The sequence below is a fragment of the Anabrus simplex genome, chromosome 1, assembly GCF_040414725.1.
Source record: "Anabrus simplex isolate iqAnaSimp1 chromosome 1, ASM4041472v1, whole genome shotgun sequence".
Taxonomy (NCBI): Eukaryota; Metazoa; Arthropoda; class Insecta; order Orthoptera; family Tettigoniidae; genus Anabrus; species Anabrus simplex.
Window position 1 is genome coordinate 164,767,180 of NC_090265.1, and position 27,463 is coordinate 164,794,642.

At 39.4% G+C, this 27,463-nt stretch overlaps 1 protein-coding gene across 2 annotated transcripts in view; it reads left to right on the forward strand.

The window, feature by feature from the left end:
* Positions 1 to 25,746, forward strand: part of LOC136885364 (uncharacterized) — a 1,248,630-nt gene extending 1,222,884 nt beyond the window's left edge. For both annotated transcript variants that reach the window (XM_067157879.2, XM_067157886.2), the window contains exons 9-10: positions 1,162 to 1,380; positions 22,224 to 25,746. In XM_067157879.2, the coding sequence (XP_067013980.1) occupies positions 1,162 to 1,380; positions 22,224 to 22,325 (321 nt within the window). In that variant the 3' untranslated portion in view covers positions 22,326 to 25,746. The remainder of the gene's footprint in view (positions 1 to 1,161; positions 1,381 to 22,223) is intronic.
* The last annotated feature ends 1,717 nt before the right edge of the window (positions 25,747 to 27,463 follow it).

Consider the following 27,463-nt stretch of genomic DNA (forward strand, 5'->3'; position numbering starts at 1 on the left):
ATCAAGAAGATAATCAAGACGACTATTGGAATGAGAAGAAAAACATGGTGGAACGATTATTCGAAGAAAGCGGGGAGAAATAAATCTTGAAAGAGGAGTTTGGAAGCTTAGGCCTGGAATGCTTTAATATTACTCCATAGAAGCCTGGGGCCGGTCTTTCAAGTTGACACCCTATAGGTCATCTTCACGTCTGTGAGAATGGGACCCTACCTAATATGAAGTACTGTATGATGTTAAAGACGACACAAACGTCCATCCCCGTACCAGAGAGATGAGCCTCTGAAAGTTAATGTTATTCTATTGGTATTGTACTGCTCCGACGGTGATGATTTTACACCGTTATCAATCCTCTTTCCAATCACTTTGTTTACCTATCCTTTTATTAAATGACGCTACGGAGTTATACATTGTACACAGAATTCTGGGTGAAGCCGTGTACTCGTTGTGAATAAGATTTTATTAAATTGCATAATAACAGATGTATTTATTTTATATTACATTATAGTATGATATATTAGGCGCCCATTTCCCGTGGCTCGGCATTGATATGGATTTAGCAACAAAAAGCGAAGTACAGTACATGAATATCTCTGTTATCATAGCCGGTACGGTAAAAATGTATACTGTAACACATGAATGATCAGAAATGTAAGTATATATAACTTCATTTGTGTAGTATTTATCGATAGGTCCACTAATAACATCGATTTTTGAGAATTGAATTTTAGGCCTTCCCCTATACCATTTCACTCAGCGTGAATAAAATTATTTGCAGCATAGATTATAGTGGCTTATTCCGTGACTTTAAATGGCGATATTCATCACATTATCTCTTCTGCAGTTTTTCTTGTTGCACCTACAGATAGACAGACTGACAGGCAGGCAGGTAGACAGACACATAGGAAAATTAAAAAAGTGCATAGCCTAAACTCCTTTTATATATATCAAAGAAGTTGCGAATCATTGTACTACAGAAATTCTTCAATCTTAGGATTTGTAGTAAAACTGCTTAGATATTTAATGAGACATGTCTTAGAAGTAATAGGAGTAACTTGGAGTCTTTTGATAGCTATAGTACACCAGGTGTAAACGAGTTTAGTGAGTTTGTATAGTATGCTTTCTCCAACATAATAAATATAAATGTTAAAATCTTTGTTGCAGGACCAGAAGAAAATGGCCTCCAATGACCGTCACGACATGCATACTCCTGACGATGACGACGACGACGCAGTAGAACTGACCTGCGACGGCATCTTGACATCTCCAGACAGAGATAAGGTGAAGGATGAGATGGACGGAGTTCACAACGACAAGGAACTGGAAGAACTTTTGGCCGTAGAGTCAACTGCACAAGCTTGCATAATGCACGCCTTGCACATTGTAAGTTATCAATCTTGAACAGAAATTCCATTTTAGACTATGAACACCTATGAGTAATGTTCAATGTTTTAGTGGACATGATATAAGGTGAGCCCCTGTATATCCACCTTCGTCACATTTCATGAACGAGAGAATGACCTATTAAGCTTTTTACAAACGAACGAGACGTAAAAACCTTATGGCACTACAGCCCTTGAAGAGCCTTGGCCTACCAAGCGACCGCTGCTCAGCCCGAAGGCTTCCAGATTATGCAGTGTCGTGTGGCAAGCACGCCAAATCCTCTCGACCATTATTCTCGGCTTTCTAGACCGGGGCTGCCATCTCACTGTAAGATAGCTCTTCAATTGCAATCACTGGAATCAGCCCTTAGATCCAGATAAAATTCCCTGACCGGGCCGGGAATAGAACCCGGGGCATCCGGGTAAGAGGCAGGCATGCTACCCTTACTCCGAGGATGATTACCTCGTTGTACTTCCTCTTAAAACAAAAATCACCACCACCACTACCCTTACTCCGTGCGGCCGGCTTAAGATTTTACAGGAGTATTACTATTTATTGTTGATGGCTTCATATCATGCTCAATTGTTTGTAATGTAGGTGATCTTTGTATCTGGATATTTATTTCGCATCGATATAGGCTATTTGATTGTTGAAAGAGATCTGAGTTTTTTGGAAAGTGAAGTAATGAACGATCATCTTTTGTTATTTGTTTTATAGTAGTAACCTAAATCTCTTCTGACGCCCAGGATATCTGTTACAGTTGATAGTAGATGTGTTTATGATTCAACCAGCCTTCGAGCTGAGGACTTAACGTACATAATTTTTATTTTTATTATTACTAGCAAGCCTGGTGACCAAGATTGTTAGGCGTGAAGTCCATATGGTTTGACATTATGGTTAGCCGGTTCGAGTCCCGTTGGTCGAAAACATTTTCACCATCGGAATGTTGGCCGCCAGGGCAGGGGATATGGTGGTATACAATTTCTAATCGCTAGTTTGCGTGCCGGAAGCCTGAATTAAATTCCAAACCTCTCCGCAGTGCGTATATAAAGTGAGGGCATACGACGCTGTGATGGTGATTCGTCCGTCGGATGGAGACGTAAAGCCCTTTGGTGCTATCCTACAGGAGTAGGCTATGTTTCAGCACCGGGTTTTACCCCCTTCCTTCCTATTATCATGTATCACGTCTTTCATTTCATCTCATTAACCCCTCTAATGAGGTTGACGTGAGGAAGGGCATCCGGTCGCGAAGCTCGCTGCGAAGATTCATCTCACTTTATACTCGACCCCGTCGAGTAATGAGCCTAGGTTTGGACATATATTACTTTCTTTCCTTCATGATAATACAATACCTATCCAGTTTATTTTATTTTGTCTTAATAAACGACGTGAAAACCTTCTTTCACGTACGTATTTGATAGAAAATGTAGACAGTTATGTAAAAGCCTTTCTGCTGATATCTGTGTATCCTTTTTACAAACATCCAGCAATATAAACATTTGTGTTTGAATCTCCAGGTAAGAATTGTATCACATAAAAGTTTAGTCAAGCCTTTCTCCTCCTGAAGAGTAAGCCTGTAGTAATCGATGGCTTTCGTCAGAAGATCAATTATCCAAATATTTCCTTGCCATGTTGCATCCCCCTGGAGATAACACTCATTAAAAATTTCAGTAAAAGTCTTGAGATTTTGGTATATAATATATATTGATATCTTTTACTCCATGTCAGCAAATACAGTTCCGTGAAAGAATAGCGCATCCTCTTCATTTCTGAAAATAAAACCGAAAAAGCTGAAGCAATATGTAAATGTATAAAATATATCAACTGTAGATCACTATGAGACTAAACAGCATTGATCTCTTCCCAAAACCCCTATCATCCAACCCCGTTTCTGATTGTGCAATATTGACGTATAAGTCTCTGTAAGACCCGAATTTCAGTATGGTTCTAGTGTATGGGATCTACACCAGCATTACCTGATACGAGAACTTGAAAAGATCCCATAGAAAGCAGCACGATTTTTTCTGACAAAGGAGTAATGTTACGAAACAATTGCAAATTCTGGGGTGCAAAGAACTGAGAGTAATCAGACGAGCTGTTCGACTAAGTGGTATGTTCTGATCTTTCTCTGAAGAAATGGTGCTGAATGAAATTAGTAGGTAAACAATTAAGCTTGAGTGAAGCTTGTGAAGGTTGGGAAAGATCATAATATTAAGGTAACTTTGAAATCAAGAGTATAAATGAGGGCGAATATTCATATATGCGAAAATAAAGAACCGAGCTCGATAGCTGCAGTCGCTTAAGTGCGGCCAGTATCCAGTATTCGGGAGATAGTAGGTTCGAACACCACTGTCGGCAGCCCTGAAAATGGTTTCCGTGGTTTCCCATTTTCACACCAGGAAAATGCTGGGGCTGTACCTTAATTAAGGCCACGGCCGCCTCCTTCCCACTCCTAACCCTTCCCTGTCCCATCGTCGCCATAAGAACTATCTGTCTCGGTGCGACGTAAAGCAACTAGCAAAAAAAAAAAAAAAAAAAAAAAAAAAAGTAAAGAAGAGAATGGAGTAACTTATCGAGAGAGGTGTTCGATAAATCTCCAGCTTCTTTGAAAACATGAAAGAAAAGGGAATCTGCCACTTGGTGGGCAGTGTTAAATTCTGACCAGTGAAGACTGTTTGATTGTTTGATTTATTCACTTCTAGAAAGTGCTTCACTGGCATGGACAACTTAGTTGAAGAGTACTGATTACGAGGTTAACAAATGCAGTCCTCATAAGACACCAAACGAATGTCAGTAATACATAAATTATATATTGCTTTGTCTGCAAGCCACTATTTAAACGTATAAATCACTCCAAACCTTCGGCTCACTTCCAGGTATTTACTTTGTTACTATAGTACTAATACAATTATTTCAGGCACTTAAGAGACATTAAATGTTTCTTCATAAATTCTTCATTAAAAAGGCTTCATAAATTATCTCTTCCAAATAATTATTTATAGAACTGTCTTGGTGGCGGTGGCGCTGGTGGTTATTGATTCTCTCCTGCTTGGATATTAACGACGTTCTAACATTGATAGGTTTTGACAACGATAGTATGCGAATGAGCTAGGATTGGGAAGAAAGCAGCCAGAGACTTAATTAAAATAAACCTGTGCCATTTGCCACGTTTGGAGATCGGAAAAACCAAAAACTATCTTCAGGGCTACGTAAGGCTTGGTTAGAACCCACCGTCTCTCAAATACGAGCTTACTGCTACACTACCTGTACCCCGCAGACAACTCACCCGCTGCTTATTTTGTTTTTTGAAGAGGTAAGCCTATGTAATTGCCATTCTCAAGGAAATACCGTGAGCAACTCATGCATTGTCTTAACATGTTATAGTTCTCGGAAATGTTTGGACTTTCTGCGGGTGAAGTAACTTTGAAAGAAAGTTCCGTTTAATGTGTCTGTATGAAAATACTCTGCCATACATGGATACATAGCTGACAATGATTGTTGCATTCTATTCGTGCACTATGTACTACAATAACTATTTTCACAGGATAAGCCAGATATTTTGAATGTAGAAGTAAACGAAGAGAATATCTTTAAGATAATAATTTTACAATGACTCCTTAAAAACCTTAATCGAGTGGTTACCACGGATCTGCTACTGAATCTGGTCCTGCCTCTGCTTGCGCCGGGGCACTCTCCCATCCGAACTTCTTTCGAACCTATCGGTAGTAGTTTTGTGAGGCCTTGTTAATCACATTTCAATATATTTCAAGTATACATTTCTTTCATTAGCCGATATCTTCATTCTTCGAAGGTCTGGAGCTATTCCTCTTTCCTCCACGATTAATGTTCTGATGATTTCCTAAGGGTCAAAATTAGTGCAGTATCTTAGCTGAGACTATTTCAGAATAAGATAGTCCCATAGATCTGCCCCGAAAATACAGTAACTTCCACCTCCACCTTGCTATAAAACTACAACCGAAAATATGCATTGTGCTTTTATGTGCTCCTGGAAGAGCTAATCTTTTACGAACTGTCCTTTTCTATATACTGTAAGGATTACGATATTACACTTCGTTTACACTAAAGAAATTTCACCCTCGCAAGTAATTAAATTCCTAGCTACCTCCCATAATGTCACAATGTAGGCTATAAGACGTGTGTGACTGTGGCTCCTGTTCGACCTCTCTCATTAATTCTTATTCTTTTTGCCTAAGATGGAAACAGGTTTTAGAAGGTTGAAAAATCTTCAGTGTATTTTGGTGATGTTTTGATTATTCAGGATATTGGACTTATCCTCTTCCTCCGATTGATCTTACCAGGAAGTGAGAATCTATTTTAGCCGCCTACAAGGATACGCACTAACAAAACTACCATTACTAACAATACTACTGCAGAATGTCCGACTCGTTGGCTGAGTGGTCAGCGTATTGGCCTTCGGTTCAGAGGGTCACGGGTTCGATTCCCGGCCGGGTCGGGGATTTTAACCTTCATTGGTTAATTCCATTGGCCCGGGGGATGGGTGTTTGTGCTGTCCCCAACATCCCTACAACTCACACACCACACATAACACTATCTTCCACCACAATAACACGCATTTACCTACAAATTGCAGATGCCGCCCACCCTCATCGGAGGATCTACCTTACAAGGGCTGCACCCGGCTAGAAATAGCCACACGAAATAATTATACTGCAGAATATTTAAAGTAATTGTGTTGCATCTATCATCTAGCTCTAAACTGTTCAATTCTTCTACCGAAGTTCGGATTTCTAATCTCTTTGTGAACAGTCTACGGTATTGCTTTACTTACTAACGTACTTTTACTTACTTTCACCCTTCTTATTCCACCTTCCATAGTGAACTGTTGTTCTTTTCTGATCTCGATGGTATGATGCAGATGCGATGTAGGGAATCTCTCATGCACACCCTTCCTTTACCTAGTTCTCATTCTCCGGTTATCGGAATTCTTTCTCACCCGTTTCAAGCAGTGTCCTCAATATTGAATGTCCTAATAAATAGACCCCAGTTTTACAGGAGTATAATGGAGCATGAGTCCGGCTGTGTGATGTAGTGGTTAGTGTGATTAGCTGCCACTTCTGGAGGCCCGGGTTTGATTCACGACTCTGCCACGATATTTGGAAAGTGGTACGAGGACTGGAACTGAATCCACTCAGCCTCGGTTGGTCAACTAAGTAGAGAGGGTTAGATTATCACCTCAGCCATTCTCGAAGTGGTTTTCCGTGGTTTCCCACTTCTTCTCCAGGCAACTGCTGGGACGGTACCTAAGTTAAGGCCACAGCTGCTTCCTTACCTCTTCCTTGCCTATCCCTCCCAATCTTCCCATTTACCACAACGCCCCTGTTCAGCAAAGCAGGTGAGGCCACCTGGGTGAGGTACAGGTCATTCTCCCCAGTTGTTTCCCCGACCCACAGTCTCACGCTCCAGGGCATTGTCCTTGAGGCGGTAGAGGTGGGGTGACTAGCTGAATCCAAGAAAAAATCCAACTCTGGGAATTAAACGGGTAATGAAATGAAATGAAATGTAATGAAATATTAGTGTATGGACCTAACTAACGCAGCCTTAATTTAATCATGGTAAAAACCCTCTTGTTGTTAATTGATACAACCTCTGTTTCCATGGTAATTTTTGGTATTGGTATTACGGTGCGATGACCCAGGCAGGTCTTATGGCATCACTGGGATAGGACAAGGCTAGGACTGGGATGGAAGCTACCGTGTCCTGGCGTAAAATGGACAGACCATGGAAATCCCTCTTTAGGGCTGCCGACAGATGCGTTTGAACCCATCATCCTCCTAATGCAAGCTCACAGCTACATGACCCGAAATGCACATCCTACTTGCTCGGTTCTGTATCAATGAAAATTTATCACTAGACATGAGGAGACTTTGCCCACCTCGATAGCATAACGGTTAGCACTATTAGCTGCCGTCCTCGGGGACTCGGGTTCATTTATCGGTACTGCCAGAAATTTAAGAATGGCAGGAGGGCTGATATGTGGTTAAAATTGTACATGCAGCCAGTGGCGGCGCATACTATATATTCAGTGGTACAATGAACTCTCAAGAAATAATTCTAGGTAAAATGTTTTTTTATTTATTTTATTTAGCTAATATATTTACAACCCGTGTTTCACCCAGAGGAATATCACGGGATATTTACAGTTATGGTGACAACATATAGATAAATTATGAAGTGAATGGAACATTTTCTTGATGAATTCTGTTACTTCGACAGTGTTCCAGTGGTATTTCACAATCGTTGGCAGGGGAGTTGATTGTAGCACAGCTGGTCGTTCTCTTGAGTAGGTGGTGCATTCAGTCAACAGGTGTCGAGCAGTCTGTGGAGATTTTTCCGGGCAGCTGCAGAGTGTTAAAATGGTTTATCAAAAGCCTATTCCTTTAATTAGCTGAGTATATTCGCGCGCGTAGTGATTATTTTGACATCAACACTCGGTTGTTCTCCGAAACCAGCGAAGAGATTCAATTTCAGGACTTGGGCTCGGGGCCGTGAGAAGTAAGGAGGGTGCACATTGTGAGAGGCTATGACGAACGGGGAAAACAGCCCAGGGATCGCTGGCAACTGGACCACCAATAGACACGAGTTACATCGAGCAGTCCCGAAATTAGCCGAAGCCCTGTCAGAGCGCGCGGTTTAAATTTGCCGTAAGTTGGTAAGTTTTGAAGGGAATTTAATTTCACGATTATGCTATTCTGATGCAATTAACCGCAATGAGCCAGAATATTTTGGTAAGTACGGTTTGTATAGCATCAACTAGGTGTATGTAGTCTAAGTTTACACAATTAATGGAACTTTTCATTAGTAATGCGTGTTTTATGAAAAGTAAACAACAAAATACGTCAACGTACAAATAACAGTAGTCTGCCTAACACGTTCTTGAAGCAAGCGACGTCTTCAAAATCAGAGGAAATAATTGCACCTAATATACTTTCATTCTTCATTGTTTTGGTGACGTCTTCGAGCTGTAGCCATGTGCTTTCAGAGGAAAGTAGGCTTGCTAATCAAGCACTGCCACTATTTTATATCTACGTAAACATTAACAATAAATCTGAACACGTTATTTTCCACAGCAGTGAACCCCCAGACGTTTTACCCACGCGCCGCCACTGCATGCAACTCACCTCCAATGGGGGTGTGCCTGAAAAGATCCGCACCACCTCGGGGCGAGGACACGGATTTGCTTACATAGCATACTTACTTAGATGATTTCTGTATCAAAGTAGGGGACGTTCAGTTATTCGTGAATGTGATTCTCCTTTAAGTTTCTCCGCCTTCACTGTTGTTAAATATAAAGTTCACAACTTGTTTGTAATTCAGAGTGGCCCTGAAAATTAATTTCCCAATATCAGGACAAGTCATCGCTAATACATCTCATATCTCCCAGCCCGTAGCTAACTGGAAAAACAGGTAGTATTATAAACTGTAATGCAAGACTCATCAATTTTTACATTAATGAAATTCCTTACAAAGACGTTCTTCAATGAAAGGTACGCAGCAGGTTTCTCTTCGTGTAGATCGCATTTTCTCTTTCACGTTCCATAAGCCTACTGGGCTCTTTTTATAAAACGCATGCATAGGGCCGGGTTGCTTTACAAATTAGGAGCGTTAGTGTACCAGATAAGAGGTTTAATATTACTTAAAGCATACTAATGAAAGATTAAAATTAATAATTCTTCGTAATGTTTGAATTAATTTTAATTACGTTGTCTATTCGCGTTAGCTTATCTCTACAGAGATGGGCGCTAGTGGGTGTAGTATAGTCTTGGGAACTTAAAAGTTGACCTCTGGCTTGGAGTGTGAAGGATGTGGATAATAAAGGAACAGTCTCAGTTTACTAATTCAATCCAACAATAATTATAAGATACAGTCTTCTGTCATACACTAAGTAAAGCTGCTATAGTGCATGATTGACTAGAGTTCACGGGGTGCTCTGTGATGGAGGTCACTACGCAGACCATGCAACAGAGGAGCCGGACAGGATAATTCCCAATATACTTTTTGTCGTCGCTGCTGTATCAAAGCCGCGAATGGGACAATATCTTCTTTCTCTTAAGACCGTCATTAATCAACAACAATTTTCTACTCGCGTGAGCTAGAGCTAGCTAGCGCTACATTTTATAAACATTACTCAGTGCTGAAGCGTTTGAAATTCCGTTTTATCACGCGCGAGCTGGTGCTATATAGCGCCAGTAAAGAAAGTGAAACGGTCCACTGTCGGTTTCTTCGTGCCAGTTGAAGCTTGTCAGCACAGTGGTAACCGCTGATTGCGAAATATTAAGTTAATAAACGAAGACAATTTGATTTGATTCCATTCCACTCGGATATTCATATTTTACAAGAATTGTGTATATGAAAGAAAAAAATATTATAGGATATTCCAACATATTTTAATTTCATCAATTCCCTTCCCTACCTCAGTGTTGCCGCAAGTTTTTCTGCTGAAATGGAGTGTTTTGAAAGGTCCTTTCTATTATCTGAGATATAGTCTGCATTCTGCATTCAGGAAGCCAGTGGGTTCGAATCCTATTGACGACTGTCATGATAATGTTTTTCTGTGATTTCTCATTTTCATTTCCAAGAAAATGCCGGGCGAATGTCTATTCATTGGCCACAGCCGATTCCTTCCTCTCCTTCACCCTATTTCATTCATCGTCATCATCATCATCATCATCATCTGTTTACCCTCCAGGTTCGGTTTTTCCCTCGGACTTAGCGAGGGATCCCATCTCTACCGCCTCAAGGGCAGTGTCCTGGAACTTCAGACTATTGGTCGGGGGATACAACTGGGGAGTATAACCAGTACCTCGCCCAGGCGGCCTCACCTGCTATGCTGAACAGGGGCCTTGTGGATGGATGGGATGATTGGAAGGGATAGGCAAGGAAGAGGGAAGGAAGCGGGCGTGGCCCTAAGTTAGGTACCATCCCGGCATTCGCCTGGAGAAGTGGGAAACCACGGAAAACCACTTCGAGGATGGCTGAGGTGGGAATCGAACCCACCTCTACTCAGTTGACCTCCCGAGGCTGAGTGGACTCCGTTTCAGCCCTCGTACCACTTTTCAAATTTCGTGGCAGAGCCGGGAATCGAACCCGGACCTCCGGGGGTGGCAGCTAATCACGCTAATCACTACACCACAGAGGCGGACTCCTATTTCATTCACCGTCGTTAATTTCATCTTCAGCTGAGAGGAACGGTATCAGACCGTAAAAAGAAGCATGCCATATAAATTCAGTTCAGCTCATTCCCAACTCCGGATCAGGAAGCGAGACTACGGGCTAAGGGGTGGACGTGTGAACTGTGTTCATATAAGGGTTCATTAGACTCTTGTTCACAATACTTCGCTCTTTAATTTATTAACCTTCTGCAGTAAATTTTACTTGTACTTTTTGCTTCATTTTACAACCTTGAACCATTATTGCTAGCAGCCACATCTCCTTATGCTGTTGTACGAATTGCTTTCTTAATTGTTTTTATCATTTTCGGATATTAGTGTCTATCTGTACTTCCCCATACTGAGAGTGGAGTCTGATGACTTTTAATTTATTTTTTTATTCTATTGAAGAAATATTTGATATTTTTGGAACAGCTGAACGACCATTGTAGATTTCTTAAAGGAAGGTTAAATTCGTTGGACTGGTGAAGTATTTATTGCGATATGAATAATTAATCATTAGTAGTTGCCAAATGTTTTAAAAGTGTTGTATTATTCACTCAGTAACTGAAGTATTCTGATGTAAATGAAAATGTAACCTTGTGGCATTGTTAACTTATCTATTATTCAATTGTATACTTTTTACCGATAATTAATCTGCCGAGCTCGATAGCTGCAGTCGCTTAAGTGCGGCCAGTGTCCAGTATTCGGGAGACAGTAAGTTCGAACCCCACTGTCGTCAGCCCTGAAGATGGCTTTCCGTGGTTTCCCATTTTCACACCAGGCAAATGCTGGGGCTGTACCTTAATTAAGACCACGGCCGCTTCCTTCCCACTCCTAGCTCTTTCCTGTCCCATCGTCGCCATAAGACCTATCTGTGTCAGTGCGACGTAAAACAACTTGCAAAAAAAAAAAAAAAAAAAAGATACTTAATCTATTTTGATATGTCTGCTTCGCCTTATATTTAATTGCGGCTTAGTAATAGCTGCCTCTCTGGATCCGTGGTAGAGTGTCGGCCTCCGGATCCCAAGATAGCCGGTTCAAACCCGGCAGAGGTAGTCGGATTTTTGAAGGACGGAAAAAAGTCCATTCGATACTCCATGTCGTATGATGTCGGCATGTAAAAGATCTCTGGTGATACATTTGGTATTTACCCGACAAAATTCATTAAATCTCAGCCATAGACGCCCAAGAGAGATCCGGTTTACTCTCTCTGACATCTGGTGGGCCTAGAGTAAAACGGAACGTCGAAATTGACGAGCTGACAGCCGGATGGCGTCAAATCGAAATGTCTGCACACGGTAGCTGAGGGCATACGATTATTATTATTATTATTATTATTATTATTATTATTATTATTAGCTTAATGATCCCACTATAGAACCTTTGAATTGAAAAGCATACGTCTCCTTAACAAACACCTTATGGGATAGTTTTGTTAAGCGGTCAGTGATTATTGGAATTTGTTAGATAGTGTTGGAGGTTAGATACTGTGATTGTGTATTGAACAAACTTAATGTACCTCTTTTACCTTTTTTATGCAGAGCAAATGTATCGTGACGTCTACTTAAATCATCTCCTTGCTCCTGTCCGGTATCCATAGATAATTAGCCAGCTTGATCTTACGTTTTATAAAATTTTATAATTTCCTGTAGTCATAAAAATACTTTTTTCCTCTGAGAAACGTTTGTTTCCTCAGATCCAGAGAATATACGTGAAGGTAGTGATGTGCGCGAGTGATGCCTGGAATCGCGGTACTCGACTCTTTCGAGTCCAGGCTCGGGCTCGTTTCGCTTGCGAAGACTCGATGACAGCATGACGTCACACGTTCGCTCTCTCTCCCGCTCTTGGATGAATGGAGCATATAGTACAAGTGGTCGCTGAGGTTTTATGGGATTGCGATAGACCGGTACAATATAAATATTCTTAATGAGTGATCAAAAAAAATATTCTGAATTTTATGATGGCTTGCGAAAAATAATACTACAACTATATACGCATATTAAAGTATGAAAATATCCGTTCACGGCGTCTCTCACCCACTCCACTGAATATGCCCTATATTCTAATAATGATAGCATAGCTTATCTGGCCTTCAGCCCAACTTGGCAGGTTCGATATTGGTTTAGTCCGGTGGTATTTGAAGGTGCTCATATACGTCAGCCTCGTGTCGGTAGAATTGCTTGCACATGAAAGAACTCCTGGTTGACTAAATTCCTTCACCTCGGTATTTCCGAAAACCATAAAAATGTACGTAGTTGGACGTAAAACTCATAACATTATTATTATTATTATTATTATTATTATTATTATTATTATTATTATTATTATTATTATTATTATTATTATTATTATTATTATTATTTAAAATCACTGTCACGGTGTCCGGCTCCATGGCTAAATTGTTAGTGTGTTGGCCTTTGGTCACAGGGGCCCGGGTTCGATTCCCGGCAGGGTCGGGAATTTTAACCATCATTGGTTAATTTCCCTGACACGGGGCTGGGTGTATGTGTTGCTTCATTATCATTTCATCCTCATCACGACGCGCAGGTCGCCTACGGGAATAAAATCAAAAGACCTGCACCCGGCGAGCCAAACCCGTCTTGGGATCTCCCTGCACTAAAGGCCATACGCCATTTCTTTTTTTCACTGTCACGGTATGCCTACAATCGTCCGAGGGGACAGGTGAATAGTTTATACTTACGTCATACTTTCGGCAGATATAATGTATAATTAGGCGTCCAGAATGTGATGTATGTACACGAAGCAAATCATCAGACAGATCGTCATTCTGTTCTAGCTAAACAATGAACGCAATGAACAAAATACACCCTCCGTTTTGATGTTTATCATTGCAACACATGACTGTGCAAAGGAACAAAACCGAGTGTAGTCTTCAGAAGTTGAGCGAAGGTCGAAGAATAGCGGCGAGATGTAAGTACTTTTTTTTTTTTGCACCGACACAGATGGGTCTTACGGCACGATGGGATAGGAGAGGCCTAGGAAGTGGAAGGAAGCGGCTGTGGCCTTAATTAAGGTACAGCCCCGGCATTTGCCTGGTGTGAAAATGGGAACTCACGGAAAGCCATCTTCAGGGCTGCCGACAGTGGGATTGGAACCCACTATCTCCCGGATGCAAGCTCACAGCAGCGCGCCCCTAACCGAACTGCGTGTTTCTGTGGTGATTTGTAGTGTAGTGTGTTGTGTGAATATGAAGAGGAGTGTGTTGGGACGGACACAAATACCCAGTCCCCGAGCCAGGAAAATTAATCAGAAGCCGGGACCCTCTGATCCGAAGGCCAGTACTCTGACCATTCAGCCAACGAGTTCGACAATACAGCACATATATGTTTCTGAACGCCCTACACATGTATCTTTGCAATACATTCTCTGGCAGTAATATTGTCATTATTTCGCACAATATTATTACACGTTTTCCTACAAGGGCGTCGCGGGAATAATATTTCATAGCTATCATCAAATCCCTGGTGGCTACTTCCAGGCTGCATAATAATAATAATAATAATAATAATAATAATAATAATAATAATAATAATAATAATAATAATAATAGAATGCTGCCGTTATCGACATTAGAAAAGGTCCCCACCACAGTGTGGAAATTGTCCCCATCCCACGCTCATCTTCGGTCCTACGTGTCTATCTTTCAAGTTGACGGTTTGTTAGTAAGTAATAAATAATTTGCCTTCGATGATAATAATTATCGTAACAATCAAATTATTGACGACCGATGACTCAATAACATCAATCATCAGCAGCAAACATATTGCAATCCACATCACAAAAATATTCTGTGGGTGACCCTGGATGCCGTGCAATCCAGTACAATAAATTATAGTCCTAAGGCATGTCCACAGATAGCGACACTAGTATGCTTGGACTCGAGTCTGGAGTCGAGTATACCGATTCTGAGAGCACATTACTCGATTCTACTCGATTCCGTCGCTAGCCCATCACTACGTGAAGGACCGGAATAAATTTGTTTCGAATTGTTTCGATGCAGACGGAAGTAATTCAAAGAGATACGCTGCTTCCTGTGTATATAATTAGTTTTTCGAAGTTAATTCTACATAGAAATGTGCATACACGGATGTTGCTTAACATTTGTTTACAATTTTGTCATTGAATGTGATAATAGTACACTTATCGTTATCATTAGAGTATCATTTAGACTAATCTATTTCAAATATGTTCACGTACGGTATGGTCTGCACATTGTGGTATCGTTTGGGGAGCCGATATATTGTGAAGCGCAGCACGGTGACGTAAATGTGATCCACTTGGTGCAGTAACTCAGAGGGTGTTAAGAGTTTGCGAGTGCTTGGCCCCTCGGGGCTCATAAGAGAGGCCATTACAGCCCGCCCAGATAATCAGCAAGAGATGCTGCCATCTACTGAAGCAGCAACACCTTTTAATAGGCGTGTTGATGACGACACCGTAATTTAAGGCGTCGTAAAACAGACTTGTTTTTTTTTGCCCTTCGTTATTTCTTCCTTTTTTTTTTTTAAAGAAAGCGCTTTCTCTCACTAGCTCCCGTTCATGTCTCAATGCTCACTTCCAAATAAAGTGAAACCAAGCTGCAAATATTTCCCCCCATTTATAGCATTACCGTATTACTAACATGCTATGCTATGAGCCAGATTTGTATACAAAGATACGGATGTTTCCTCATACAGAGGTATGAGCTGAGTTACCCATAACAGACAGGCTATTGAAGAAATCACAACCATAAGGTTAATATGAGCTAATTACCGGGCGAGTTGGCCGTGCGTGTAGAGGCGCGCGGCTGTGAGCTTGCATCCGGGAGATAGTAGGTTCGAATCCCACTATCGGCAGCCCTGAAGATGGTTTTCCGTGGTTTCCCATTTTCACACCAGGCAAATGCTGGGGCTGTACCTTAATTAAGGCCACGGCCGCTTCCTTCCAACTCCTAGGCCTTTCCTATCCCATCGTCGCCATAAGACCTATCTGTGTCGGTGCGACGTAAAGCCCCTAGCAAAAAAAAAATGAGCTAATTAGGTACCACACTATTGACATCAACGCTCGTTTTTTTATTATTCCCAAATGGTGCTTTTCCAGGTAAACAATACTGTAGGAAAACCACTGTCAGATATTATTTAAAAACTCCTTAGGTACACTCCAAGGTAGTTAGGATAAAATTGTAAATTCGTAAAAATTATATTATTATAGCTTGAACGGTAAATATTTGTCGGATATGAAAAATTGGAGACTAGAAATTTTATAATTTTGTTATGCACTCATTTTTGTCAGTCTATCTATCTATCTATCTATATATCTATCTATCTATCTATCTATCTATCTATCTATCGACTCTTTAAGCTGGAAGCTGGTTGGATCCTCAGAAAGCACTACAAAAGGTAATGCGATTAAGGAACCGCAAAAATCGACAGTGACGCATTAATGAGACTTACGAGGCATGATGTGGAGTGGTGTAGTTTGCCATTGTTTTCGTTACTAGACCAGAAAGTGTTACTGCATCACGACAGGCCGTATGACTACCTCCTTTCATAACACCTAGACACACTAGTCGTGTTTTGAATCGCAATACTCAGCACCACCCATACTCTAGTAGTTCCATACTCTCTCAATCATGAATTAGATTGAGACTTTGGTAGAAGCTTCATATTGCTCTGACCTGCTCCAAGACAGATGCAAAATTACTACATCCACCAAGAAAAAACAACAGGTGGAACGCGTTTTAGATAGAACTAAAATCTTTGGAGATATTTGAAAAGTAATAATCGCAAGTCATCATCATCATCATCATCACTGTCATCTAATTCCTGCACTTTTTCTAATTTATTGGCTTCGACACTTTTTGTGAATCTGACCCAGTTTTACTGCCGGTTTCCCTTTCTGACACCAAACCTATACAGAGGGTTATATTCACTATTGCTCCTCTCTGTGGTGGTTGCTAGTGGGTTGTTGTGTACTTACTAAAATAAGTGTATTAGGACGAAGATAAACACCCGGCTCACGAGTCATCGAAATTAACCAATGCGTAGTTAAAATCTTTTGCCCAACCAGGAAATGAACCCATAGCCCTCTTAGTTGAAAGTCAATGCGCTGGATGCTCAGCCATGGAACCCGACATGTAATTTATTCTTCTTCCTGGCGTTAATCCCAATTTATTAGGGTCGACACTTGTGAAATTTGCCCAGTTTTACTGTCGGATGCCCAGATGTTAATTCAATAGAGGGGTGTATTCACTATTGCGTCTTTCTGTGATGACTGGTAGTGTGTTGTGTTGGGTATGTATGCAAATAAGAGTACTAAGATGAACACAATTACCCACTTCCCGAGTCAGAGGAATTAACCATCCTCGACCAGATCTGGAATCGAACTTTGGATCCTCTGAGCTGATGGCCAGTTCATTGACTGTTCAGCCTAGGAACCATACATGTAATATGAAATACTGTATATCGGTTATTATTCCTCTTATAGTAACATTTCGAGTGCTTGGTTTCTAACATGTTAAAAGAACTCCCGCAGGATAAAATTCCGACATCCTTCTGTCTCGTAAATTAATTATCAAGTGAAAGAACGTTAAAAAATATATATATAGATATATTATAACATAAAAACATATTATGACTGACAACGTTCAGTCTGTAAACCTCTGTGAATGACTTTTTTTTTTTTTGCTAGTGGCTTTACGTCGCACCGACACAGATAGGTCTTGCGGGGACGATGGGATAAGAAAGGCCTAGGAGCTGGAAGGAAGTGGCCGTTGCCTTAATTAAGGCACAGACCCAGCATTTTCCTGGTGTGAAAATGTGAAACCACGGAAAACCATCTTCAGGGCTGCCGACAGTGGGATTCGAACCCACTATCTCCCGGATGCAAGCTCACAGCCACGCGCCCCTAACCGCACGGCCAACTCGCCCGGTGTGAATGAAATAAACGTCTACATAACCGTCCCTTCGCAGTTATCACTGTGACCCCGTTTGATTCTACGTCTCTTTCCCTGAAAACATAAAAGAACACTCATATGTAGTGTCTCGATCAACCTCTTTTTTTTTCATGTCGTCGCCAAAAGACCTATCTGTGTCGGTGCAACGTATATCAAATTGAAATAAATAAATAAATAAATAAATAAATAAATAAATAAATAAATAAATAAATAAATAAATAAATAAATAAATAAATAAATAATAAAAACTCTGTCATGTCCGAGACCATTACGGTCCTAGGTAATATATCGTTTTCCATTCGTCTCACATAGCCCCAACACCCAAGGCGAGTCATGTGAAAATCTTCACATCTCTTCAATGAGAATACACTTCTGTCATATTTGTTTCTGTTTACATCTGCAGTCAAACTCCCTGCTTTCACATTTCTTACCCTCAGCGAATAAATAATATATCCCATGTCCACCCAGCCTTAACTCCCGTATACAAAGTCAACCTAAATAACACAACAATACAAGGGTATTTATCCTTATTCACTTCTTCTGTACACATGCATTTGATCGCTAACGAGAACTCGCTATATTAGATTTGCTCTCCTATTTTAATGCTCTTGAAAATGACTGTTTTCGTTACTTTTCACGCTGGTGTGATACAGTATTTTATAATTCATTCACATTTACTAAATTTTGTCAATTCATATTGCCTGGTTTGCTTGTAACATTGTGTTCAGTTGCTAATTAGCACGTTATATTTCTGTGGCTAGGACAATAAATATCTGTTGTAAATATTTGCATTTTCCTTTATATAAGCCTAATGACCAGATTCATATCTTATGACATAGAGTGTACAGAGTGTACTGAGTCTCCTGGTATGGGTTCAATCAAATTTGTTACTTTTCTCTCCCATCTTGATCGTTGAGGGTATGAAAGTGATTGAGGTATGAGTATTACGAATAACAATCCATATGCAGGCAGCCCCTGTAATGAATGGTGTTGCTCATAGGGTCAGTTAGTTCATACATTTGAGTGGGATTGGCAGACTGATATGCAATAGAACCTAGTGGCTTGATGTGGAAAGCAATGGGAACATTCTTCGCTTCATTACCATACTACAGTGTTCCTTTTTAGTGACACCCAGGCTACTTTCGGTAGCTGATTGTGGATCTGTTGAGGACCCAACTGGCCTTTGGGCTGAGAACTCAAAATTATATGCCTCTGTGGTCGAAGGCTTTTTAATATATTTTTAACAAGTTGCTTTACGTCGGGCCGACACAGATAGGTCTTATGGCGACGATAGGATAGGGAAGGGCTAGGAGTGGGAAGGAAGAGCGGTGGCCTTCATTAAGCTACATCCCCAGTATTTGCCTGGTGTGAAAATGGGAAACCACGGAAAACCATCTTCAGGGCTGCCGACAGTGAGGTTCGAACTCACTACCTGCCGAATTCAAGCTCACAGCTGCGCATCCCTATCCTCACGGCCAACTCACTCGGTGAAGGTAACTGATATGGTGAAAGTTTATGAAAGTTAATGCTTACTTCATCCGACTTCTAGTATGCTTCCTGTTTGACACCTTCGTAGGAAACAGGAGGATCGCCGTAACAGGGTATACGTTACTATCGCTATGCAATTGGATTGCCTCATGTTCTTCAGTAATTAGCTAGTTGGTTTAATGTTGACGCATTAACTATTCTTGTCTATGGCGTGTTTGTACAAAAGCGTTAATGGAACGTGGACACAAGTTACAGCAGGACGACTACACCACTAATCTCTGTGCACGACTGTGCATTTGATCCCAGCCGAGCCTGTCCTCGTCAACAGACGAACAAACGGGAAATGAATATTTAACTACTCAGCGGTGCACGATGGATCAGTGGTAGAACTTCTGCCCTCCCAGCAAGAGAAATGTAGGCCTAATTCCATGGTTATTGTGGCATTTCTACATGCATGACCGCATTCCTCTGTCTCCGAATTCATATTTAAACCTGCATGTCTCTTCCCCAATTTCCCACAAGGGACCGTTTATGGTAAAGTCAAGGGCGTATAGATAGAGATCTGGGATTTTATCTGTCTAACAAGTTTTCGTTATTGTAGCTGCTTCATGTTGGAAGCTTGTTTTTTTTACAGAGCGTGACCTGTGTGATTGCACTCTCTGTACCCTGCTGGTGTATTCGGAAAGTATTGTGGAAATAATTTGGGAAGAAAGAGCCTTGTGTTAGTATACTATGTACCGTCCCGCTATTAACCTGGACTTGAAGTGAGAAATCGCACAAAATCATTTATAAGATGACCAATAACTAGCCTTCTTAACCCACTGCTCTTCTCAATAGTGTTCCCCGCGGTAGAGCATACTAAATTTCAGTTTCTGAAGCCAATAATTAATTCATAACAAAACCAGGAACCAAACCACAGCCAGATTGTTCTCCCTCTACTCTTGTGCCTGGGGGTGGTAGAATACATACACGGTATCCCTTGCCTGTCATTGGAAGTGACTATCGATCGGTCGAACCAGTTCATTCGTACGTACTACTTCACTTATTCATACTCTCTACTGCGAATCGTTCAGATGAAGTAGTTCGTTCATGAAGTAATGAAGCCTGACGAAGCTGCTCACAATGTCACTCAGCAGTGACTTCGCTCACAGTGTCTCACTCACTCAGTAAAGCTTCTTAATACTTTATAATATTACCAACAAATGTCAGAGCTATGTAATTATGGACATCATATTGCTTACCCGCTTACAGCATCTAGATGAAGGACATGATGATTGATAGAGACAAGGTATACAAGATTAAAACAGTCCTTTGCAAAAAAGTGGAACAAATCAAACTATGCTTTCCACAGTCCATTGCAAAGAATGGTGAGAAATAAGAATAAGTAGGTTATAGCTATATTTAACTGTCACACTCTCACTTTATGAAAAAAGCTAGAACAGTCAAAATGTACTAAAAACATAATCATTAGGTAACCTATCCTATTTGTCATTTAATACTGTATAATGAGATAATTTGATATTTACATTACCAATGTCTCCTTTGTGACTTATGTAAAATATTTTAGTTACATGTTTCTGTAACATTATTATTATTATTATTATTATTATTATTATTATTATTATTATTATTATTATTATTATTATTATTATTATTATTATTATTATTATTATAAACAGAGAAGCCTGTCTCATAAAATAATGAAATGCGTGTAAGAACACAGTTGACAGGTAGGATGGGCCTGGTAGTGAAGGGGTAATGAATGACGCAAACAATGGGAAGTGGTATACAGCGAGTGAGCGAGCGACAGACGAATCGAATGAGTTGTGAATATTACGAAGTGTGAGAACTGTGAAGTGTTTGAACTACCAGTTCATTGAAATTGAGTGGTTAGTTCACACTTCATAGAAATGAAACGTTCACTTTGAACGACTCATTCACGACCTACCCATCACTAGAAGTAACCAATAGGAGAATATCAGAGGCTCTCAAATATGGATCGTGTGTTGGCGTCCAACACAGGGCCCTTAGTCCCGGCATTGCTTCCATTTACTTGTGCTGGGCTCCTCACTTTCATCTATTCCATATGGCTTCCTCTGGTCAAAACTTTCCCGACCTCAACAGAATGAGTTTTGCGAGACCCTAATGTATATTTCATTTTCACTCCCTTCCCTTCCTTTTCCTAATACATTCATCCCTCGAAAGATCGGACTTCTTCCCTTTCCTCTTGTGATCAGTGTTAAGAGATGATGGTCATCCAGCTGTACTTCTACTTCCTCTTAAAATAATCTCCACCAATACCACCGCGACCACCACCACTATCGTTTTCTTAGTTCTATTACACGGTTAGTCTTGCAAAACTTAGGAACCAAACTTCCCACTCCTACTCTCTGAAAGGTGAGATTGTACTGGAATTATATAACATTCACACGACCTTCCGCCTATCTCATCAGGTAATTAAACTGGTATAGGGGTCATTTTTAGTTTAGTTTAATTTTTAGCTTGGCACTTTTTGTGAAGTTACGACCGAATGCACTATTTCTTCAGGGCATCAGTGCTACTAAGGAAAGGAAGTTGGAACTATTGTTCTACTTTGTTTTGATCTCTCTTCTTCTCTTCAGCTGTGTCCTTTATGTCAAATAAACCAATCTTCCTTTACAAAAACATTGTCCGTAGCAGCTTAGAAAATATTGGTGTCACATGCAAGGACTTGATACATTGTGGTTATCACAATCATATACTGTATTTCTTTTGTAAGTTAATTCAGGATATAAGCTGTGTTGATGTCATATATCTCTTGATGTACTTGGGTTGGAGCTGAAGAAGATTCGTAGTGATATAGAGGAAGGTACCATCCAGAGATTTCCTGAATTTTGTAGGAAAACCCAGGAAGATATGGCCTTGTGATATTTTATTTCCCATATCCATGAATACTCATCACAATAGCTAGAACTATAATATGTCGAACCACTGTTTTTATTTATGTTCTTTATTGACCATTTGGAAAACAATGTTATGTTTAATAATGTTTGGTCATTGTAAATCGTTTGTGACTTCCACGTTCAGAAAAAGGAAAAGGGTTTTAATTACGTACTCAGTTTTGAGAATCTATGAAAAAGATGTGTGAAAACTGACATCGTTTTTAAGCATATGTAAGCTGAACTCGTGTGATTAAAAACATACATTTAATGTGATTTCTCTTTCTTTTGTAGGACCAGTCATCAGTTGGAATCCAAGGATCGGGGGAAGTTCAGTCGGAACAGGCACCCGTCATTGTGCCCATCACGAACGGTGAACTAAGCGCTCAGGAGTGACTTCATCACCTCACCTCTATCAAATGTATATAGTCTACATCTAAGGACAAATATTTTACTATACGGTGTGATGAGTGAAGGGTGGGTCCATGGAACACACCTTTCCTTACCTCCACATCTTGTTCAGTCGAAAACAACTTAAAGCCATCCCTGCCTTAATTGGGAACGGCTCTGTAAAAGGACCAGCAGTATAATGATAAATTGTTGTATCATATTGCGACTGGTGGCTGACTTGAAAAGGAGAAAGAACAGGGCAATATTTTTAAACATAGCAGTTGACAGACCTGATGTACAGTGGGAATTTCAATACATTCACTGTGTGAGCTGCTCTAGCACACGATCTTGATGAAAATGCAAAAAAACTTCAAGTGGTTTTTTAAATTAAATAATTCTGTGCATATTATAGCATAGTGATTCAAGATGGACAACTGAATGTTGATATTCTAATAAATGATTAACTGAAAGTGGAATGAAAAAGAAAGAATACATGAAAGATATTCGGTAATGATACTGAATTCCTACACTTGCTGATTACTAGTGGATCTTTTGCTGTACTCTGGTATTAAGATTTACTCGTGGCTAATGGCAGGATAACAATCAGTTTCGTTTCCCCAGACTTATTCCTCAAGTATCAGGGATCTTTCCACAACTTTGTCTATTAAATTACTTCGAGTACTAAATTAATTTAATATTGTTTGAAGAATATTATTATAGTATAACTTTCAGTAAATATATTTATTTTTGTTAAACCATTCTTAATGAAATAAGAGGTAATATTCCTGAAATTAAGCTGACTATATATATTTTGTCATTTGGTGATTATTTATTACTTGTACTAGTTATCTTTTAAATTCTCCTGACTAATTCAGAGTACCACCACATAAATTGTGGTAATACTACGCGGAATGAAACAACACTAACATCAGAATAATATAATTGACTAATGCTTGGTAGATTACAGAATGGCGCTTAATTAACGGGATGGCATGAAACGAATATTAAATACCTGAAATCGATGTCATAATCAGACGAGTTGATTACATTTCCTTAGTTTTCGTATGGATGGATTCAGTCCAAAGAATTCTTGTGAATAATCTCGTCATAATGCGACTTCCACCTAACCCCCGTGATAAAAAGGAACCGTTGTTTACGTGAGTATGTGTGATAGTCCCGTGATCACATCACCTTCCAAAGAAAGTCCTAGATGCACTTCTCACTAGCACTAACTACATTAACACAGCGCACACACACTTTTCCACACAATATGTACTCAACACTTTGTATATTTGACGTCTTCTGAAATGAAGATAAAATCCTTAACCTGAACCTTCTTCACAGAATAATGATTCTTATGTATGTGCCGGCATTAAACCAAGATTAGAATACGACTTCCAACAGCTTCTGTAACGTTTTACATTGTTATGATGGGTTGAATTCATTTGCTTTTTCGGGACAGCCTCCAGATATGGCTTATTATTTCATCGCTCAAACTGTAAATTACATTGTTAAAAACATGTAGATCAGGTGATCTTATTCAGAAAATTCCTTTTCAAAGGGAAATAGTTTTTATTTTCCTTAATCTGCTGAAAATTCATGAAATGGAAGCTCTTTTTATATTAAATTAATGATGTATCACATACTGTATATTCATTTTAAAAAGAGAAGATATTTTGTGACTTATTTGAAGAGTAATTGAACCATTTTACTCCATTTAGGGAGTCTATTTAACAAATTGGTTTCTAGTATTAAAAAACTATTTGATGCATGTGAAAACATTATGCGTAAATATCCTGTTAAAATTAGCCTGAAGTCATTGCAATGGCAAAGGCAGCGTTATCCATATTTACTCTCTTTTTGTATAACAGTTATTGTAATATATCTAATGGTACCTCTACGTGAATTCGAAAACTTATAGTTTTCAGTTTTTCCTTCCTGTCGTCAGAACCTAACACAGTTCAACAGCATGAACATTACTTCAGTATAATGATGACAAAATTTAAAAGTCTACTCGATTTGACTAAAAGGTGTAAATGAAGATCAATAAACAAAACAAAACAAAACAAATTGGAGTTTACTACATATGCTTAATTTTGTGTTCCTATTAAGAATAAAATGGCAGTAGAAAAGAAAATAAGTCATCGGATGTAATTAAGAAAATACATATTTATGTTCATATTATATTCTTAAATGTTGTATTGGAGATACAAATTAACTTCATGGGACCGATGACCACAATGTCTAGGCCCTTAAAACAAGAGTAATCATAATAATAATAATCACAAACTAACTTCTTTATTATTATTATTATTATTATTATTATTATTATTATTATTATTATTGTGTTATGTTGTTGTTAATATAGTTAAATAAATTACTGTATGTTTTCATGAATATGTTTTATAAGTGATCACTTAGTGCTATGAATACGCTCTTGGAACGGTTTGTGTGCTTCCAACATTTTCAAATATTAATTTGTTAGTAATCGAATTTAGAAATATTAGAAATATGCAAATATTTTACATAAAATATGTTTCAAAGTAACTTTCGACACTACTATACACTACCTCTTGCCATACAGGACCTTGTTCGTATTCCTCCTCCACCCGTTCTTGTCGGTAAACTTCATCCCTTTCGATTTTACCTTATCACGTTGTGTTTTATAATAACAAATCTAGATATAGTTTAAGAAAAATGCCAGGAAATATATAACACAACCTTTTTGTCATGTTGTATATTTGCAATTTCTGTATAAAATTTATATTTGCTAAACTATTATCTTCAAACAGTTAGTATGGGGGTTAATATGGATAATCAACAGAGAAGAGTGACTGTCAGAAGATGATTGCAGGTAAAAATGGACAACAGGTTCAAATGTAACATATCAAATTATGAAGAAAATAATTTTGTTTGTTGTTGTATAACATGAGTGAAGGTTTATATAAATGTTCTTGAAATGTACATTTACAAGGGCCCAAACAGCAGGAGTTGAGAAATATAACCTATATTTATTTCACCCAGTATAAACTGGTTAACATTTATGAATTGTAGTAATTTTATCATATTCAAAACTTCTTTGAATGACCAAGCATGTAATAAAACATGGATAAGCTTTCTACAATTGGGCCTATATCATTGTTATGCACTTGTAGATTTTTCATTATAAGGCGATGTGTTTTGTTTTCTTTGAACTATTACTTTGCAGTTCTGTATAAGCATACAGTGTATGAATTGATTTGCTGACTTCTCAGTTAGCTCACAGTGTTTCTGTTAAATTGTCACTATTATTTCATCGTGTGTCAAACCAAAGAGCTTGTGAGTACAGTAGCAATGGATGCTGATTTGTTTTTATCCTCTACTGTTGTATAGTTGAATGTGTACAAACTAGTCACTGGTATTCATTAATAAATGTCCTTTACTTGATTGTTTCTATTTATATATTTAATCACCCTTTCTCCTACACACTTCCAATTATTACAATAGTACAATGATGTCATCCATCAAATGAGTTTCAAATTACACTTTTGTTACGCATACACCTTCCGTTCAAAATTGGGTCATATTTCTATTGGAACGAGGATGCTGAAATTAAGCAAGGTATACGATAAGTTTGCATACTGCTCCCCCATTCATTCAACAAATATTCGCATGGAATATTTAAAGAACTTCAAGTGGACCAAACTAGCTACCAAAATTAACGGGACTATTATTGTTTTCATACATATAGAATATACACAATATCCGTTTTTAATAATGGCGTGTGGCCTCCGATGAGGCCTGGTGCAGATCTTTAGATTTGACGCCGTATAGACGACTTGCGCGTCTGTAAGGATGGAGCCCTACCTAAGATGAATTCTAATGCTGAAGACGGCACACACATACCCAGCCCACGAGCCACGAAAATTAACCAATCAAGGTTAAAACCCACGACCTGGCCGGAAATCGAACCCGAGACCCTCTAAACCAAAGACTAGCACGCTAATCATTTAGCCATGGAGCCAGACACAATGTCCGTTGAGAAGCAGTGGCATTAAAGGAATGACTCAAAGCATATATCTATAACATTTATCTACAGCACGACTATTAACCTGCTGAGTGGAAAGTCAGGTCCCTGTGGTTTGGATCCCGTGTAAAAGTGAAGGTCTTATGGCTGTGATGACCGTATAAACAGTCACGTGGACCACAAGCTTGTTTGCTTTACTTAACCAGTAAGTTTTATGACGTCTGAAGTCAAAGAAAAGCCCCCACCAACAGGTAGAGATGTGGATAAATGGTAATTCAACGAAGGCGTAGCCGCTGGACGCAGCGAGAGTTTACCTGTACGGCATACAACCAACGGGCAACCAACGTCGCGCGATCGAATATTGCAAATGGCAGTATTTCACAACATCAACTGTTTGCGAGTATGGTGTGGAACAGACCAATAGTTCACCTGAACCTATGTGTGCAGTGACCAAACCAGTGTACACATGATGATCTGATGGTTGCAGTTCCTGTGGCAAATGATGTTGCCCGACATGAGCCGCACTTATCTAATTTTATTCATGATGGTATTGTTATTAGACCGATTTTATTGTATAGATACTAACTTTTACTTGTGTCTACACCTACGCCAACCAATTTTTACAAATCCAAGCGATTGTGTAAACACGTCACTAAGTGGAACGGAAAAGAGACAGGAGTGGGTGCCTCCGGATCTTATTTTTTAAAAATATTTTGTTCTACCCTCACAGTTTCTCGATCTTTAGGGTTTAGGGAACACAAACGAGACATTGTTCGTGTGTTGTCAGTTTTTTCGAGTTCTTTCTCATGAATAATTATTTCTAAACTTCCTCCAATTATAGTTCACTGTTTAATGTATAAACACCTTTATTGGGAGATTCTCTGGGCAGCAGTGAAAACTGCATATAAATCTGTCCAGTGGTTCTCGAGTTATTGTGGTTTAGGTGTGTCAAACAGAGCCTCACGAATGGTCTTTCCGTACCTAGAAGAAGTTTTCTGTTAATAAGAAACATACACACCATTATTGTGGCCCACCTTTTAAACATAGATATGTGATCCTTAGGAGAGTTTTTGTAGATCTTGTTACGCTTTCGATACTTACGTATGTAGTTTGTGGATATATTCAACGATAGCCATCG